The following is an 18,803-nucleotide window of genomic DNA, read 5'->3' on the forward strand; positions in this document are numbered from 1 at the left end:
CTATCAACAAGGCAGGTCCTACAGGCCCTAGTTTCTACCTTCTTAACAACACTATCAACAAGGCAGGTCCTACAGGCCCTAGTTTCTACCTTCTTAACAACACTATCAACATGGCAGGTCCTACAGGCCCTAGTTTCTACCTTCTTAACAACACTATCAACAAGGCAGGTCCTACAGGCCCTAGTTTCTACCTTCTTAACAACACTATCAACAAGGCAGGTCCTACAGGCCCTAGTTTCTACCTTCTTAACAACACTATCAACAAGGCAGGTCCTACAGGCCCTAGTTTCTACCTTCTTAACAACACTATCAACAAGGCAGGTCCTACAGGCCCTAGTTTCTACCTTCTTAACAACACTATCACCAAGGCAGGTCCTACAGGCCCTAGTTTTGTCACACCTGGACTACTGTTCAGTCGTGTGGTCAGGTGCCACAAAGAGGGACTAATATTATATTGTACTATATATATTATAATGTTATACTACTAATCCTATATATATTACAAAACAATATTAGACTAATACTACACGGCTAAATTACTGTCAGGTATTGTTATAATTGTTCTAAGTAACTAATGAGATCATAGATTGTTAATTTTGGGCAGAGCTGCCTGAGGCGCCCCACCTGGAAACAAACTAACTAGGGGAAACACTGGCTAGATAGTACGACATAAATTAGGTTTTACGATAAAATGATAGATAAGAACGAAAAAGGTTTGTTTACTAACATGGACACAGTAACCTCGACACAAATCTATGGGAAACACTAGCTGGTACAGTATGGAAAAGAGGTTTTAACTAGAGGAAACACTAGCTGGTACAGTATGGAAAAGAGGTTTTAACTAGAGGAAACACTAGCTAGTAGAGTATGGAAAAGAGGTTTTTAGTAAGAAGTAATGATAAAAAGTTGTGTACTAACATGTACCTGGAGGCTGTCCGGCAGCTCTGTGACGGGTTGTTGCAGGAACAGGGCCATCAGCAGGAAGTAGAGCTCGGGGACGTTGGTGTGTTTCGGCAGCAGCGTCTGCAGAACAGGGAACCCTGGGAAATGGCAGGCGTCTCGGTTGATCTCCCGTAGCGTGGAGCGACCGCCGGCGCTGCGGCCCACGTTGAAGCCTGAGGAGGAGAGAGGAGAGGAAGGAGAGGTTGGGGAAACTGCGAATCAGGGTTGTGATCAGGAAAACTTCAGGGGAAAAATGTAATGGATTTGGATTTTAGATAGGGGATAGGCCAGTTATTTGAATAGAGGATAAATGTCAGAAAAGCAGGAAGACTCACATCCCCATTCTTACAATAGACTACAACTAGCTAACAGTTAGGAAACCGTCATTGATGTGTGCTAACTACGCCTGTACTTTTCCCTTTCTATGCAAGCTGGGTCGAAGCACATGTGGGTATGCCTGTACTTTTCCCTTTCTATGCAAGCTGGGTCGAAGCACATGTGGTTATGCCTGTACTTTTCCCTTTCTATGCAAGCTGGGTCGAAGCACATGTGGGTATGCCTGTACTTTTCCCTTTCTATGCAAGCTGGGTCGAAGCACATGTGGGTATGCCTGTACTTTTCCCTTTCTATGCAAGCTGGGTCGAAGCACATGTGGTTATGCCTGTACTTTTCCCTTTCTATGCAAGCTGGGTCGAAGCACATGTGGGTATGCCTGTACTTTTCCCTTTCTATGCAAGCTGGGTCGAAGCACATGTGGGTATGCCTGTACTTTGTTGCAGAGCAGACGGAATATTGAAGTGCACTATGGGATATTAAAGTATTCTATTCTATTCAGAGTTTTACCTTTAGTTACACAGGTTAGTTTCATTGAGATAAAATCTCTTTTGGAAGAGAGACCTGTTTCAAGATAGACATTATAAACAAACAAAGAAGCATCAAAAGCCATCCTCATCCAAAGGTAATGACGGATGGGCAAGGGGCTGAGGGGGGCAGCATGTCACATTCTATATCCTGTAAACAGTTCTATTCTATTATGGTACATTCTATATCCTGCACAGTAAACAGTTCTACTCTATTATGGTACATTCTATATCCTGCACAGTAAACATTTATATTATGTCACATTCTATATCCTGCACAGTAAACAGTTCTACTCTATTATGTTACATTCTATATCCTGCACAGTAAACAGTTATATTCTATTATGGTACATTCTATATCCTGCACAGTAAACAGTTATATTCTATTATGGTACATTCTATATCCTGCACAGTAAACAGTTCTACTCTATTATGGTACATTCTATATCCTGCACAGTAAACAGTTCTACTCTATTATGGTACATTCTATATCCTGCACAGTAAACAGTTCTATTATGTCACATTCTATATACTGCACAGTAAACAGTTCTACTCTATTATGGTACATTCTATATCCTGCACAGCAAACAGTTATATTATGTTACATTCTATATCTATATTATGTCACATTCTATATCCTGCACAGTAAACATGTATATGCTACATTCTATATCTATATTATGTTACATTCTATATCCTGCACAGTAAACAGTTCTATTCAATTATGCTACATTCTATATCTATATAATATTATGGTACATTCTATATCTATATTATTTTAGGGTACATTCTATATCTATATTATGGTACATTCTATATCCTGCACAGTAAACAGTTCTATTATGTTGGGTTTTTAAAACTTGTATCTATACATTGACTCACCTACACAAAATCCAACACACACACACACACACACGTCACTCTACTCACCCATCACGGTGCCGATCTTGTTGGTGAGGACAGAGTCAGTGTGGTCCAGCCATTCGCCTCCTGTCAGTCCCTCTTTGAACCTGGGCAGGTCAAATAAATGTAAAATCATGATATGGATGATCAGGGGAATTCCTGACAATGTGAAATGTAATGTTTTTGACAGATCATGTGTGTGACAATCGTTGTTAATATTCAATCTAAATACAGTACGAGTCAAAAGTTTGGACACACCTTCTCATTCAAGGGTTTTTATTTTTTTAACTATTTTCTACATTGTAGAATAATAGTAAAGACATTATCACTAAGCTAAGGACCCTGGGACTAAACACCTCCCTCTGCAACTGGATCCTGGACTTCCTGACGGGCCGCCCCCAGGTGGTAAGTGTAGGTAACAACCCATTTGCCACGCTGATCCTCAACACGGGGGCCCCTCAGAGGTGCAGGCTCAGTCCCCTCCTGTACTCCCTGTTCACTCATGACTGCGTGGCCAGGCACGACTCCAACAACCATCATTAAGTTTGCCGACGACACAACAGTGGTAGGCCTGGTCACCGACAACGACGAGACAGCCTATAGGGAGGAGGTCAGAGACCTGGCTGGGTGGTGCCAGAATAACAACCTCTCCCTCAACGTGATCAAGATAAACAAGATGATTGTGGAATACAGGAAAAGGAGGACCGAGTACGCCCCCATTCTCATCGACGGGGCTGTGGTGGAGCAGGTTGAGAGCTTCAAGTTCCTTGGTGTTCACATCACCAACAAACTAACATGGTCCAAACACACCACGGCAGTCATGAAGAGGGCACGACAACACCTATTCAGGAGACTGAAAAGATTTGGCATGGGTACACAGATCCTCAAAAGGTTCTACAGCTGCACCATCGAGAGCATCTTGACGGGTTGCATCACTGCCTGGTATGGCAACTGCTCGGCCTCCGAACGCAAGGAACTACAGAGGGTGGTGCGTACGGCCCAGTACATCACTGGGGCCAAGCTTCCTGCCATCCAGGACCTCTATACCAGGCGGTGTCAGAAGAAGGCCCAAAAAATTGCCAAGGACTCCAGCCACCCTAGTCATAGACTGTTCCCTCTGTTAACACACGGCAACCAGTACCGGAGTGCCAAGTCTAGGTCAAAAAGGCTTCTGAATAGCTTCTACCCCCAAGATATAAGACTCCTGAACATCTAATCAAATGGCTTCCCAGACTATTTGCATTGTACACACCCCACCCCCCATTTTTACACTACTGCTACTCTCTTGTTTATTATCTATGCATAGTCACTTTACCTCTACCAACATAAACGGTGCCCCGCACATTGACTCTGTACCGGTACACCCTGTATATAGCCTCCTCACATTGATTCTGTACCGTAACACCCTGTATATAGCCTCCTCACATTGATTCTGTACCGTAACACCCTGTATATAGCCTCCTCACATTGATTCTGTACCGTAACACCCTGTATATAGCCTCCTCACATTGATTCTGTACCGTAACACCCTGTATATAGCCTCCTCACATTGATTCTGTACCGTAACACCCTGTATATAGCCGCCCTGCTGTTATTTTATTGTTGCTTCTAAATAATTTGTTATATTTCTATATAATTTTGGTGTTTTCTTAAATCTGCATGGTTGGTTAAGTGCTTGTAAGTAAGCATTTCACTGTGAGGTCGCCTGGTATACGCCATCCCATCCCACCTGTTGTATTCGGCGCATGTGACAAATAAAATTAGATTTCTTTGATTTTATTTGAAACTATGAAATAACACATATGGAATCATGTCGTAACCAAAAAAAGTGTTAAACAAATCAAAATATATTTCAGATTCTTCAAAGTAGCCACCCTTTGCCTTGATGACAACGTTGCACACTCTTTTTATCAGTGTGTTGGGACATTTTCCTGTTGAGAAACAAAGGATAGTCCCACTAAGGGATGGGGTGGCGTATCGCTGCAGAATGCTGTGGTAGCCATGCTGGTTACGTGTGCCTTGAACTCTAAATAAATCTCTGAGAGTGCCACCAGCAAAGCACCATCACACCTCCTCCTCCATGCTTCACTGTGGGAACCACACATGCGGACATCATCCGTTCACCTACTCTGTGTCTCACAAAGACCAAAAATTAGAACCAAAAATCTCACATTTGGACTAATCAGACCAAAGGACAGATTTCCACCGGTCTAATGTCCATCGCTCGTGTTTCTTGGCCCAAGCAAGTCTCATCTTATTATTGGTGTCCTTTAGTTGTGGTTTCAATTCGACCATGAAGGCCTTATTCACTCAGTCTCTTCTGAACAGTTGATGTTGAAATGTGTCTGTTACTTGAACTGTGTGAAGCATTTATTTGTGCTGCAATTTCTGAGGCTGGTAACTCTAATGAACGTATCATCTGCAGCAGAGGTAACTCTGGGTCTTCCTTTCCTGTGGCGGTCCTCATGAGAGCCAGTTTCATCATAGCGCTTGATGGTTTTTGTGACTGCACTTTCAAACTTTTCGAACTTTTAAAAGTTCGGAAAAATATTTTCTGTATTGACTGACCTTCATGTCTTAAAGTAACGATGGACTGTTGTTTCTCTTTGCTTATTTTAGCTGTTCTTGCCATTATATGGACTTGGTCTTTTACCAAATAGGTTTATCTTCTATATACCACCCCAACCTTGTCACAACACAACTGATTGGCTCAAGCACATTAAGAAGGAAGAAATTCCCCAAATTAACTTTTAACAAGTCACACCCGTTAATTGAAATGCATTCCAGGTGACTACCTCATGAAGCTAGTTGAGAGAATGCCAAGAGTGTGCAAAGCTGTCATCAAGGCAAATGGTGGCTAATTTAAAGAATCTAAAATCTATTTTCATTTGGTTAACACTTTTTTGGTTACTACATGACTCCATATGTGTGTTATTATTCGTTTTCACTATTATTCTACAATGTATAAAATAGTAAAAATAAAGAAAACCCCTTTGAATTAGTAGATGTGTCCAACTTTTGACTGGTAGTGTATATATGCATTTTTTATTAAAGGATCAAAGACCTGGTCAGTATGGGCTGGTTACTGAGGAGAACCACCAGGATCCACAGAGATGCTGTCACACTGCTGGAGTGGAGGTGCTCCTCCGTGAACATCAACAACCAGTCGAAGCCCAGGGTACGCACCAACTCCTCACATGCCCTGTAGGGGGGGACAGAGAGCAGTCAGGCTACACACAACACAGTCAAAGCCCAGGGTACGCACCAACTCCTCACATGCCCTGTAGGGGGGGACAGAGAGCAGTCAGGCTACACACAACACAGTCAAAGCCCAGGGTACGCACCAACTCCTCACAAGCCCTGTAGGGGGGGACAGAGAGCAGTCAGGCTACACACAACACAGTCAAAGCCCAGGGTACGCACCAACTCCTCACATGCCCTGTAGGGGGGGACAGAGAGCAGTCAGGCTACACACACAACACAGTCAAAGCCCAGGGTACGCACCAACTCCTCACATGCCCTGTAGGGGGGGACAGAGAGCAGTCAGGCTACACACAACACAGTCAAAGCCAAGGGTACGCACCAACTCCTCACATGCCCTGTAGGGGGGGACAGAGAGCAGTCAGGCTACACACAACACAGTCAAAGCCCAGGGTACGCACCAACTCCTCACATGCCCTGTAGGGGGGGGGCAGAGAGCAGTCAGGCTACACACAACACAGTCAAAGCCCAGGGTACGCACCAACTCCTCACATGCCCTGTAGGGGGGGACAGAGAGCAGTCAGGCTACACACAACACAGTCAAAGGCTGTACAGTATGAAGAGGGGCAGAAACTGCTTCTCCAATAGAAATCCCAGTTGTAGGTGATGTCATGGCGACGTTTGCGTAGCTAAATTAATGCGTAGAAACACGTAAATCGGGTCTAACAGTCATCTCGCGCCGAACTACGTAAGTAAAAAAATCAAAAAGGCAGTCCTTTCGATATCAAGTTTTTTTAATTTTTTTTTTACAAAAATGAAAACGTGTCAGTTTGTCACTTTCACAAGGTTGGAGTCATAACATGTTAAAACTAGTGAGGACGTCGTCTCCAGTCTAGGTGGCGTCTTTCCATTTGGAGAATATTAACTAATGGGAGAATTCTTCACTTCTCTCATTGACTTGTCAAAACCTGGTGTGGTCTGTTTTTGTCTCTTTCGCAAATGTTCCCGGAAGTCTTGGGAGTCTTGCGCCTCTGGGTTTAGAAACTCTGTGACGCAGCGCACGCACGCACGCACACACACACACACACACACACACACACACTGTGACGTACTGTGTGTTGACGGTGCATTTCTCCTTGGTGGTGAAGAGCAGTTTGAGAAGGATGTCTAGCAGTCTGTTCCTCAACAGGATCAGGTTGGCCGACAGAAGACCCCCAAGGTCTTCATCATTACCTGGAACACAACAGACAATATTACCACTACTATTACTGCAATAATATTACTGTACTGAATACTGAGAGGAGACCCCCAAGGTCTTCATCATTACCTGGAACACAACAGACAATATTACCACTACTATTACTACAATAATATTACTGTACTGAAAACTGAGAGGAGACCCCCAAGGTCTTCATCACTTAAAACACACATTAAGTGATGGGAAAAATTTTTATTAATGCGATTTAGAATCAACAAAAAAGGAAAAGAACAGCATAGTTTTGGCATTGTACAAAAATCTGTATGTAAATTTGTGACAATCTCTATGCTAGTTAGTGACAATAATCTCTATGCTAGTTAGCGACAATAATCTCTATGCTAGTTAGTGACAATAATCTCTATGCTAGTTAGCGACAATAATCTCTATGCTAGTTAGAGACAATAATCTCTATACTAGTTAGTGACAATAATCTCTATGCTAGTTAGTGACAATAATCTCTATGCTAGTTAGTGACAATAATCTCTATGCTAGTTAGCGACAATAATCTCTATACTAGTTAGTGACAATAATCTCTATGCTAGTTAGTGACAATAATCTCTATGCTAGTTAGTGACAATAATCTCTATGCTAGTTAGCGACAATAATCTCTATACTAGTTAGTGACAATAATCTCTATGCTAGTTAGTGACAATAATCTCTATGCTAGTTAGTGACAATAATCTCTATGCTAGTTAGCGACAATAATCTCTATGCTAGTTAGTGACAATAATCTCTATGCTAGTTAGTGACAATAATCTCTATGCTAGTTAGTGACAATAATCTCTATGCTAGTTAGTGACAATAATCTCTATGCTAGTTAGTGACAATAATCTCTATGCTAGTTAGTGACAATAATCTCTATGCTAGTTAGCGACAATAATCTCTATACTAGTTAGTGACAATAATCTCTATGCTAGTTAGTGACAATAATCTCTATGCTAGTTAGTGACAATAATCTCTATGCTAGTTAGTGACAATAATCTCTATGCTAGTTAGTGACAATCTCTATGCTAGTTAGTGACAATAATCTCTATACTAGTTAGTGGCAATAATCTCAATGTAAATCAGTGACAATAATCTCTATGCTAGTTAGTGACAATAATCTCTATGCTAGTTTGTGACAATAATATCTATACTAGTTAGTGGCAATAATCTCAATGTAAATCAGTGACAATAATCGCTAGGTAAATTAGTCATCTCTATGCTAGTTGGTGACAATATCTATGCTAGTTGGTGACAGTAATATCTATATTAGTTAGTGACAATAATATATATGCTAGTTAGTGACAATAAACTATATGTAAATTAGTGACAATAATCTCTGCTAGTTAGTGACAGCAATATCTATGCTAGTTAGTGACAATCTCTATGTAAATTAGTGACAACCATCTCTATGCTAGATAGTGACAATAATCTCTACGGAAATTAGTGACAACAATCTCTATGCTAGTTAGTGACAATCTATATTTAAATTAGTGACAACCATCTCTATGCTAGTTAGTGACAATCTCTGTAAATTAGAGACAATACTCTCTATACTAGTTAGTGACAATAATCTCTGCAAATTAGTGACTATAATCTCTACAGTAGTTAAAGACAATACTCTATGTAAATTAGTGACAATTTCTATGCTAGTTAGAGACAATATCTATGTCAATTAGTGACAATTTCTATACTAGTTAGTGACACTCTGCCAATTAGTGACTATAATCTCTATAGTAGTTAAAGACAATAATCTCTATGCAAATTAGTGACAGTAATCTCTATACTAGTTACTTACAATCTCTATGTACATTTGTGACAATAATCTCTATGTGAAAGTGACAATCATCTCTATACTAGTTAGTGACAATCATCTCTATACTAGTTAGTGACAATCATCTCTATACTAGTTAGTGACAATCATCTCTATACTAGTTAGTGACCATTTCTATGCTAGTTAGTGGCAATAATCTCTATGTAAATCAGTGACAATAATCGCTAGGTAAATTAGTCATCTCTATGCTTGTTGGTGACAATATCTATGCTAGTTAGTGACAATAATCTCTATGCTAGTTAGTGACAATCTCTATACTAGTTAGTGACAATAATCTCTATACTAGATAGTGACAATAATCTCTATACTAGTTAGTGACAATAATCTCTATGCTAGTTAGCGACAATAATCTCTATGCTAGTTAGTGACAATAATCTCTATGCTAGTTAGTGACAATAATATCCATGGTAGTTAGTGACAATAATCTCTATGCTAGTTAGTGACAATAATATACATGGTAGTTAGTGACAAAAATCTCTAAACTAGTGTGTGTGTGTGTTACCTCCATCTATCTTCTCCTCGTTGTTGACCTCCATCACTACAAACTTCTCACACACAGCAAAGGTTGGCAGGGTGGATGAGATGAACTGGCCAAACCTATCAAACATACCATAAAACAGACAGACACATGAGCTACATGGGTATATATAGTATGTTCTCATGAAGGGATTTGTAGGCAGTTGCAAGGACTGGGGAGACCAGCAGCCCACCAGTAGCAAGTTTAATTCACACATTCATTGCCTGGCACGGGACTTGAACCAGCAACCTTCTGACTACTGGTCCACCTCTCTGACGTCTAGGTTTACCGTAGCAGGTCATATGGGTTGGGGAAAGTGTAGTGTGTTATTACCGTAGCAGGTCGTATGGGTTGGGGAAAGTGTAGTGTTATTACCGTAGCAGGTCATATGAGTTGGGGAAAGTGTAGTGTGTTATTACCGTAGCAGGTCATATGGGTTGGGGAAAGTGTAGTGTGTTATTACCGTAGCAGGTCATATGGGTTGGGGAAAGTGTAGTGTGTTATTACCGTAGCAGGTCATATGGGTTGGGGAAAGTGTAGAGTGTGTTATTACCGTAGCAGGTCATATGGGTTGGGGAACCCTTGCAGTAGCAGACTCAAAACGTTGCTGATAGCAGAGATGGTGGGCTGAGACAGAGACGTGTCTCTCAGGGTTAACAGCAGCTTGGGAATCAGCTGGAACTCCCGTAACAACTTAGCGTTCTTCGCTGCCTCACTGTGATGGGGGAGAAGAGGACAGACAGACAGTTGGTTGATATATAACACAGGAAACATGGTCTTCCTGTGTCTTTGTTTCTCATATAACCCAGGTGATTTAAGATTATAGTGTCACTATTAACTGAAATATAACATTTCCATAAGTATTCAGACCCTTTACTCAGTACTGTGTTGAAGCACCTTTGGCAGGGATTACAGCCTCAAGTCTTCTTGGGTTTGACGCTACTGTCTTGGTACACCTGTATTTGGGGAGTTTCTCACATTCTTCTCTGCAGATCCTCTCAAAATATGTCAGGTTGGATGGGGAGCGTCGCAGCACAGCTATTTTCAGGTCTCTCCAGAGATGTGAAAGGAAAACCTTCCAGATTGCAGTTCCTAGGGCTTCCACTAGATGTCAACAGTCTTTAGAAAGAGTTTCAGGCTAGTTGTTTTATTTTATTAGCCAGAATTTGTAGTTTTAGTAAGTGGCTCCCATTTTCTCTGTAGTGTTTGTTGTGCGTTCTGGTGAGGGTGCGTACTTCGTTATTTCTCTCCGGTATTCTCCGTCTTAAATTTGATCATTTATTTACATATTAGGGTACCTGAGGATTGATTAGGAACGTTGTTTGATATGTTTGGAAGAAGTTTATTGGTAACTTATGGGATTCATTTGTATGCATATTGAACCGGTGGATTACTGAGTCTAGCGCGCCAATGAAAAATACTTTTTTGGGATATAAGTAAGGACTTTATCGAACAAAGGACCAATTGTCATGTAGCTGGGACGCTTGTGATTTCAACCAGATGAAGATCTACAAAAGGTAAGTGATTTATTTTAGCGCTATTTCTGACTTTCGTGACGCCTCTGCTCGGTTGGAAAATGTATGTAATGCTTTTGTGTGCAGGGCGCTGTTCTCAGATAATCGCATGGTGTGCTTTCGCCGTAAAGCGGCTGGATAAACAAGAAGTTAAACTTTAAATGATGTATTTTGATGAATGTTTAATATTACGATTTCTGTAATTTGAATTCCGCGCTCTGCAATTCCACCGGATGTTGGCCAGGTGGGACGCTAGCGTCCCAATGATCCATAAGAAGTTAAGGACATCAAAGTCAAGGTATTGGAGTGGCCGTCACAAAGCCCTGACCTCAATCCTGTAGAACATTTTTGTGGGCAGAACTGAAAAATCGTTTGCGAGCAAGGAGGCCTACAAACCTGACTCAGTTACACCAGCTCTGTCAGGAGGAATGGGCCAAAATTCACCCAATTTATTGTGGGAAGCTTGTGTAAGGCCACCCGAAACGTTTGATCCAAGTTAAACAATTTAAAGGCAATGCTACCAAATACTAATTGAGTGTATGTAAACTAAATAAAAACATTCTCTCTACTATTATTCTCACATTTCACATTCTTAAAATAAAGTGGTGATCCTATCTGACCCAAGACAGGGAATTTTTACTCGGATTAAATGTCAGAAATTGTGAAAAACTGAGTTTAAATGTATTTGACTAAGGTGTAAGTAAACTTCCCACTTCAACTGTACACAGGTGTGTGCCTTTCCAAATCATGTCCAGTCAATTGAACATACCCAAGGTGGACTCCAAGTTGTAGAAACATCTCAAGGATGATGAATGGAAACAGGATGCACCTGAGCTCAATGTTGAGTCTCATAGCAAAGGATGTGAATACTTATGTAAATAAGGTATCTGTTTTATATTTTTAATACATTTGAAAACATTTCTAAAAACCTGGTTTTCGCTTCATCATTATGGGGTATTACGTGCAGATTGATGAGGGATTTTTTTGTTTTAAATCAATTTTAGAAAAAGGCTGTAAAGTAACAAAATGTGGAAAAAGTCACGGGGTCTGAATACTTTCTGAATACTTTCTGAATACTTTCTGAATACTTTCTGAATACTTTCTGAATACTTTCTGAATACTTTCTGAATTCACGGCAATAGCAGGACTTAATCATTCCTCACCTGGACTCAGTGAGGAGCTCTATAAAGTGCTCAAACAGGGACAGGTGCAGTTCGTAGGGTGCATGGAGCCACACCTGAGGAGACAGAAAGAACATTTGAAAACCTCTACAAACATAGCACACCAGAAAACCAACGACATTATTTTGTCTGCAGGGACCACGTTTGGCTCGATTTTTGGATCAGTTGCCCTGAAGCCCATTGTGTTTGGCTTGCACCAAGGACCACCAACCACCATTTTGGCTCAAACTGGATCAGTTTCCCAGAGGCCATTTTGGCTCAAAACTGGAGCCAGTTCCCCCTGAGGCCCATTGGTTTAGTGCTAACCTCGAAGTCACAGAGCAGGTCCTGGAAGGCGGTGGTGTTGGGGATGATAGAGGTCTCGTGGCCGCTGTCTACTGTTCCCACCAGGGAGAAGGTCAGGTGCAGGATGTGGCTGTTCAGCAGGTGACGCTTTTTCTTCAACAACATGGCCAGCAGCTAGAGACCAAATAACAGACACGTACTACAGTTAGACCGAGTTATATTACTGTTGTACTAGAACTACAGCAGACAGGATGTGACTGTTCAGCAGGTGACGCTTCTTCTTCAACAGTATGGCCAACAGGTACAGCAGAGAAACAACAGTTTTATCTGAGCAACAATGTTCACACAAACATTGTGTGGTGTGTCCACAAATGTATTGTAAATTAAACTTGAGTGTGAACTAGGCCATATTGCATTGTGGGTAGTGTAGTTGTACCTGGTAGCCTTTGATGCGCTCCATCTCCTTGCTGGCCAGCGGGTTGCTCTTGACGACGCACACCATCGCCTTGACGGCTGCGTAGAGACCCTCAACGTCCTGCGCCATGGCAACCAGGCCCAAAATGGCCGCCGCCCCGCCCACGTACTGCAGGTTGGTCGCCACAGGCTTGGGGACGAACGCACGCACACCTGGAAGAGAGCGGAGAGGAGGAGTTAGTCTACAGGTAAGGTGTGTGTGTAGTTGGTGGCCACAGACTTGGGAACAAACGCACACCAAGAGTGGGGCAAAAAAGTTATTTTCTATTTATTTATTACAAATAAATTAAAAATGGGGTCTTTTTTACCCATTTTTCTCCCTAATTGCTAGTTTACAACCTTGTCTCATCGCTGCAACTCCTCAATGTTGTTAGGAGAGGCACAGGTCGAGACATACGTGCTCCGAAACATGACCTACCAAGCCACATACTTCTTAAAACACTGCCCGCTTAACCCGGAAGTCAGCTGTACCAACTTTTATGAGGAAACACTGTTCAACTGATGACCGAAGTCAGCATGCATGCGCCCGGCTCGCCACAAGGAGTCGCTAGAGCGTGATGAGCCAAGTAAAAGCCCCCTGGCCAACCCTACCTTAAACCGGACGGCGCTTGTCCAATTGTGGGCTGCCCGATGGGGCTCCTGGTCACGTGGATTGAACCACAGGATATAGTGCGACCTCAACACTACGACGCTGAGCCACTCGGGGCAAAAGTTATTTTAAAGGCACAATCTGTTGTTACAAGATTTGCTTATATGGCCAATTCAACCCTGATTGATAGTTACATTCTCCAGGTATCCTAACACCTTACCCAGGTATCCTAACCCCTTACCCAGGTATCCTAACCCAGGTATCCTAACCCAGGTATCCTAACCCCTTACTCAGGTATCCTAACCCCTTACCCAGGTATCCTAACCCCTTACCCAGGTATCCTAACCCCTTACCCAGGTATCCTAACCCCTTACCCAGGTATCCTAACCCCTTACCCAGGTATCCTAACCCCTTACCCAGGTATCCTAACCCCTTACCCAGGTATCCTAACCCCTTAGCCAGGTATCCTAACCCCTTACCCAGGTATCCTAACCCCTTACCCAGGTATCCTAACCCCTTACCCAGGTATCCAATGACAGCTGCTCCTATGGTGCGTGCTGGACCGTTGAGGTGACCGGCCGCATTGTGGATCAGCTTGACCGGAGTGGCATTCTCATGAGACGACACAGCCAACTGAGGAGAGGGGAGAGAAGGGGGAGAGGGGTGGAGGAGAGGGGAGGAGGGTAGGAGAAGAGGGGGAGAGGGGAGGAGAAGAGGGGGAGAGGGGGAGGAGGGGAGGGGAGGAGGAGAGGGGGAGAGTAGGGGGAGAGAAGGGGGAGAGGGGAGGAGGGGAGGAGAAGAGGGGGAGAGGGGAAGAGGGGAGGAGGAGAGGGGGATATAACATTGTTACAGGTGAGGTGGAGATAACATTGTGTTACAGGAGGAGATAACATTGTGTTACAGGAGGAGATAACATTGTGTTACAGGAGGAGATAACATTGTGTTACAGGAGGAGATAACATTGTGTTACAGGAGGAGATAACATTGTGTTACAGGGGGAGATAACATTGTGTTACAGGTGGAGATAACATTGCGTTACAGGTGGGGTGGAAATAACATTGTGTTACAGGGGGAAATAACATTGTGTTACAGGGGGAGATAACATTGTGTTACAGGGGGAAATAACATTGTGTTACAGGGGGAAATAACATTGTGTTACATGTGGAGATAACATTGTGTTACAGGGGGAAATAACATTGTGTTACAGGGGGAGATAACATTGTGTTACAGGGGGAGATAACATTGTGTTACAGGGGGAGATAACATTGTGTTACAGGTGGAGATAACATTGTGTTACAGGGGGAGATAACATTGTGTTACAGGTTTGGGTGGAGATAACATTGTGTTAAAGGTGGAGATAACATTGTGTTAAAGGTGGAGATAACATTGTGTTACATGTGGAGATAACCTTGTGTTACATGTGGAGATAACATTGCGTTACAGGTGGGGTGGAAATAACATTGTGTTACAGGGGGAGATAACATTGTGTTATGGGGGAGATAACATTGTGTTACAGGATGAGATAACATTGTGTTACAGGTGGAGATAACATTGTGTTATGGGGGAGATAACATTGTGTTACAGGTGGAGATAACATTGTGTTACAGGTGGAGATAACATTGTGTTACAGGTGGAGATAACATTGTGTTACAGGGGGAGATAACATTGTGTTACAGGTGGAGATAACATTGTGTTATGGGGGAGATAACATTGTGTTACAGGTGGAGATAACATTGTGTTATGGGGGAGATAACATTGTGTTACAGGATGAGATAACATTGTGTTACAGGTGGAGATAACATTGTGTTACAGGGGGAGATAGGCCTTGCTGTCCAGGTTGTGTGTGTGTGTGTGTGTGTGTGTGTGTGTGTGTGTGTGTGTGTGTTCGCGTACGTTAGCGATGCTAACCTGTTTAGCGATGGCCTTGCTGTCCAGCTTGTTGTAGACCTTGCGTATCTTGGCCACGGTGAGGGCAGAGACAGAGAGGGCGTACAGGCTGAAAGATACCTTCTCCTCTGGGACCAGGGCGACTGGACATGAAGGCTCTCCAGTCTTAGAGTCTTTACCTGAAGGGGAGAGAGACACCGCGGTTCCTCATACAACAACAGACAGTTACTCACAGGGAACGTGAACAGCCTGGAAGCTGTGTAGTTGGCTTACCACTCAATATGTGTATGTTCTCTGTGTGTGTGTGTTCTCTGTGTGTGTCTGTGTGTGCGCTCTCTGTCTGTGTGTGTGTGTTCTCTGTGTGTGTGTGTGTTCTGTGTGTGTGTGTGTGTGTGTGTGTGTGTGTGTGTTCTCTGTGTGTGTGTGTGTGTTCTGTGTGTGTGTGTGTGTGTGTGTTCTATGTGTGTGTGTGTGTGTTCTCTGTGTGTGTGTGTGTGTTCTCCTCTCTACTCTCGTCCCGTGTGGCTCAGATGGCAGAGCATGACACTTGCAACGTCAGGGTTGTCGGTTTGATTCCCACAGGGGAGGAGGGGGGTATGTGAAAATATGTCTCTCTGCTAAAGGACTCAAACGTAAACATAAAACATACTCACAGAGCAGGTAGACGGCCTGAAAGCTGCCTGTGTAGTTGGGACCGAGCTCGTACACCGCCGCGACGCTGGCGGCAGGAAGCCCCTCCTCCAGGAAGTGTGTGGGCCCCAGGCGCCACACCAGATTGGACAGCTGTCTCTGGGCAGGGGGCGTGCCTATGTAGCTGTACACGGTGCTGACCACAGGAGGGTTGGTGCTCCCGGAACCACCTGGAGAACTGTGGATGTAGTGAAGCTGGAGAGGAGAGAGAATCGACCGCTATTAAAACAGGTTCATGTCTAATGATACGCTGTTATTAAACATAAACCATATCTTTATGTACCTTCACCTGGTGGTGGGGGTAATGTTTAATATAGGTAGAGTCTTCAAGCCACTCACACACACAGAGAACACACACACACACACACACACAGAGAACACACACACACGCACACAGAGAGAACACACACACACGCACACAGAGAGAACACACACACACGCACACAGAGAGAACACACACACACGCACACAGAGAGAACACACACACACGCACACAGAGAGAACACACACACACGCACACAGAGAGAACACACGCACACAGAGAGAACACACACACACGCACACAGAGAGAACACACACACACGCACAGAGAGAACACACACACACACACACAGAGAGAACACACACACACACACAGAGAGAACACACACACACACACAGAGAGAACACACACACACAGAGAGAACACACACACACACAGAGAACACACACACACACACACACACACACAGAGAACACACACACAGAGAACACACACAGAGAACACACACAGAGAACACACACACAGAGAACACACACAGAGAACACACACACACACACACACACAGAGAGAACACACACACACACACACACACACACACACACACACAGAGAACACACACACAGAGAACACACACACACACACACACAGAGAACACACACACAGAGAACACACACAGAGAACACACACAGAGAACACACACACAGAGAACACACAGAGAGAACACACACACAGAGAACACACACAGAGAACACACACACAGAGAACACACACAGAGAACACACACAGAGAACACACACAGAGAACACACAGAGAGAACACACACACAGAGAACACACACAGAGAACACACACAGAGAACACACACAGAGAACACACACACAGAGAACACACACACAGAGAACACACACAGAGAACACACACACACACACAGAGAGAACACACACACACACACACACACACACACACACACACACACACACACACAGAGAACACACACACAGAGAACACACACACAGAGAACACACACAGAGAACACACACAGAGAACACACACAGAGAACACACACACAGAGAACACACAGAGAGAACACACACACAGAGAACACACACAGAGAACACACAGAGAGAACACACACACAGAGAACACACACAGAGAACACACACAGAGAACACACACAGAGAACACACACACAGAGAACACACACAGAGAACACACAGAGAGAACACACACACAGAGAACACACACAGAGAACACACAGACACCCCCTACCTTGGTGGTTTGGAACAGCTGCCCGTCGATGTACAGCGTGGCCATGCTGTTTTTCAACATGCCTTTACTCATGACTAACAGCAGGTGGTGCCACTGACCCTCTCCGATCAGCTCTCCGCAGCGGAACCTGGCGCAGCACGGCAGAACCTCGAAGAACGAAGACTCCTCGCTGAAATCATCCACTGTTGGGGGGTGGGGGGCATAGTAATGTTAACATAAATGTTGTACAAATAGTTTTTTCATATGGGTTTGAAAACAGGGCTGGGTCTTGAGGATTTTGGGGGCACACGGCTGACTGGTTGACCACCGTTCTGTGACATGACATACTTGAAAAGATAACGTGTCACTAGTCGGCTGGTAAGTTAGTCACAATTTAGTACTAGCCTTGGGCTAGCTTCATTTCCATCCCTGATGAGAGGAGGGGTAGAGGAGGTATAGAGGAGGGGTAGAGGAGGTATAGAGGAGGGGGAGAGGAGGTATAGAGGAGGGAGAGAGGAGGGAGAGAGGATGGGTAGAGGAGGGGTAGAGGAGGGAGAGAGGATGGGTAGAGGAGGGGTAGAGGAGGGGTAGAGGAGGGAGAGAGGATGGGTAGAGGAGGGGGATAGGAGGGGGAGAGGAGGGGTAGAGGAGGGGTAGGTGAGGGAGGTTGAACGGGTAGAGGGGGAGAGGAGGGGTAGAGGAGGGAGGTTGAATGGGTAGAGGGGGAGAGGAGGGGTAGGTGAGGGAGGTTGAATGGGTAGAGGGGGAGAGGAGGGGTAGGTGAGGGAGGTTGAATGGGTAGAGGGGGAGAGGAGGGGTAGGTGAGGGAGGTTGAATGGGTAGAGGGGGAGAGGAGGGGTAGGTGAGGGAGGTTGAATGGGTAGAGGGGGAGAGGAGGGGTAGGTGAGGGAGGTTGAATGGGTAGAGGGGGAGAGGAGGGGTAGGTGAGGGAGGTTGAATGGGTAGAGGGGGGGAGGAGGGGTAGAGGAGGGAGGTTGAATGGGTAGAGGGGGAGAGGAGGGGTAGAGGAGGGAGGTTGAACGGGTTCACATGATAAAACATCAGTGTTTACGTAGGGGGTTGAGATTGGGTAGGAAGTCATTCACTGTGAAAGGAAAAGACAATGTTGTGTGAACGTTGTAAAAACATTGTGTATTTGTGGTATAAGGGTTGGGTA

The 18,803-nt window shown here is 44.0% G+C and overlaps 1 protein-coding gene across 1 annotated transcript in view; it reads right to left on the minus strand.

Moving 5' to 3' along the window:
• LOC139389360 (WD repeat and FYVE domain containing 3) overlaps positions 1-18,803 on the minus strand; it is a 234,931-nt gene that overhangs the window by 82,530 nt on the left and 133,598 nt on the right. Inside the window, exons 23-35 of the mRNA XM_071136061.1 lie at positions 17,648-17,829; positions 16,081-16,312; positions 15,449-15,606; positions 14,062-14,173; positions 12,914-13,104; positions 12,499-12,651; positions 12,175-12,248; positions 10,051-10,212; positions 9,483-9,577; positions 7,019-7,139; positions 5,770-5,907; positions 2,733-2,812; positions 919-1,115 (exon numbers count right to left, since the gene is read on the minus strand). Of these exons, the coding sequence (XP_070992162.1) occupies positions 919-1,115; positions 2,733-2,812; positions 5,770-5,907; positions 7,019-7,139; positions 9,483-9,577; positions 10,051-10,212; positions 12,175-12,248; positions 12,499-12,651; positions 12,914-13,104; positions 14,062-14,173; positions 15,449-15,606; positions 16,081-16,312; positions 17,648-17,829 (1,895 nt within the window). The remainder of the gene's footprint in view (positions 1-918; positions 1,116-2,732; positions 2,813-5,769; positions 5,908-7,018; positions 7,140-9,482; positions 9,578-10,050; positions 10,213-12,174; positions 12,249-12,498; positions 12,652-12,913; positions 13,105-14,061; positions 14,174-15,448; positions 15,607-16,080; positions 16,313-17,647; positions 17,830-18,803) is intronic.

This window comes from Oncorhynchus clarkii, chromosome 30 (assembly GCF_045791955.1).
Source record: "Oncorhynchus clarkii lewisi isolate Uvic-CL-2024 chromosome 30, UVic_Ocla_1.0, whole genome shotgun sequence".
Classification (NCBI taxonomy): Eukaryota; Metazoa; Chordata; class Actinopteri; order Salmoniformes; family Salmonidae; genus Oncorhynchus; species Oncorhynchus clarkii.